We start from the raw sequence: 1,300 nt of genomic DNA, 5'->3' as shown, positions 1-1,300 counted from the left end.
TCGTCAATCTATGGAGCAAGTCACCGGGGAGCAGCAGACCAACCAAGTTCCTGAGTTTTGTGTTGCTCTTGAAGAGATGTGCCAAGAAAATGCTGAGCTTCGTAAACAGTTCCAGAGCCTGATAGTTGCTATACAGTCCCAACCAGCAGCCCACCAGCCTCTATTCCCACCTCCTCCACCTCAAAGTGTTTACAGTGGTGGTTATGAACATTACCAACCCCTTACCTATTCTCCAGCACACCAGCAACTACGCTATCCAACATTCAGCTCCCGAAGAAACCTGCCATCAGATTTCACTCAACCCAGAGTTTCCCAAATATCCAGTGGTCTGCCTTATAACCCGTACTACACAGCTACACCGCAGCAGAGTGCCTCTTCCTATTCACACAGAGATTCTTCATTTGTCCAAGTTCTCAGCTTTAATGAACCACAGAGAGAGACCACAYACAGGGGGCCAAAGCCCACCATCCCCAGATTTACATCACCAGACCCCAGAGAATTTGCACGCATGAAGATTGCCTTAGAGAATCTATTACCAGGTGATGCTACTGAAAGATACAAGTACCAGATCCTCACTGATCACCTTCAGTGTGAAGAAGCTTCACTTGTAGCAGACTCCTACTGTAACTCAAGGCAACCTTACACTGATACAATGATGGCTCTCACGAAGATGTATGGACAGCCCCACAAGCTTGCAGTGCAACGGATTGCAGARTTAATGGACGGTCCGAATATAYGCASTGGTGATGTTAAGAGCTTTCGCCTGTTTGCCCTCAATGTCCGGTCACTAGTAGGCATGTTGGAACAACTGGGGCAAAGCGGCCAAGTCGAGTTAGTCTGCGGCTCTCATGTTTCAAGGCTGTTAAGTAAACTCCCCTATGACCTCAATGCCAGTTTTAAAAGATTCATCCACCCTCTCAGAGTAGTCATTCCTACMCTCGTTGACTTTGCTGATTGGCTAGAATACGAGCTAGAAGTTCAGGAAGACAGCATGAAGCCCCCCAAGAGAGAGGAGTCATTTAACAAGAAGCCTGACACAAAGCGCACTCCTAAACCTTCAAGTAAGACTACTACTATCCTCCTGGGTACTGAGAAGGTCTCTGGATCAAGTAGTGTAGCAGCACCACCTGCACCTGGACCTGTCAGCAAGTCAAGGGGAATAGAGAAGGTCACAGCCTACTGTCCCTATTGTGACAATGACAAGCACTTCCTGAACAACTGTTCTAACTAAGATCCTGAGCAAAGAACAGAAGGTGACATGGATTAAAACGAATAATAAGTGCTGGCGTTGTGGACGCAA

The 1,300-nt window shown here is 47.3% G+C and overlaps 1 protein-coding gene across 1 annotated transcript; it reads left to right on the top strand.

Moving 5' to 3' along the window:
* Positions 1-10: 10 nt before the first annotated feature.
* LOC106531578 (uncharacterized) lies at positions 11-1,228 on the top strand (the record flags this gene model as incomplete). The annotated part of the gene is given in 1 exon segment (XM_014027479.1): positions 11-1,228. A coding segment is annotated over 1 exon segment (1,218 nt), but the record flags the coding sequence as incomplete, so codon positions are not given.
* Between the last annotated feature and the right edge of the window lie 72 nt (positions 1,229-1,300).

Source organism: Austrofundulus limnaeus, unplaced genomic scaffold, assembly GCF_001266775.1.
Source record: "Austrofundulus limnaeus strain Quisiro unplaced genomic scaffold, Austrofundulus_limnaeus-1.0 Scaffold652, whole genome shotgun sequence".
Lineage (NCBI taxonomy): Eukaryota > Metazoa > Chordata > Actinopteri > Cyprinodontiformes > Rivulidae > Austrofundulus > Austrofundulus limnaeus.
This window is presented reverse-complemented; position numbering and strand designations above follow the sequence as displayed.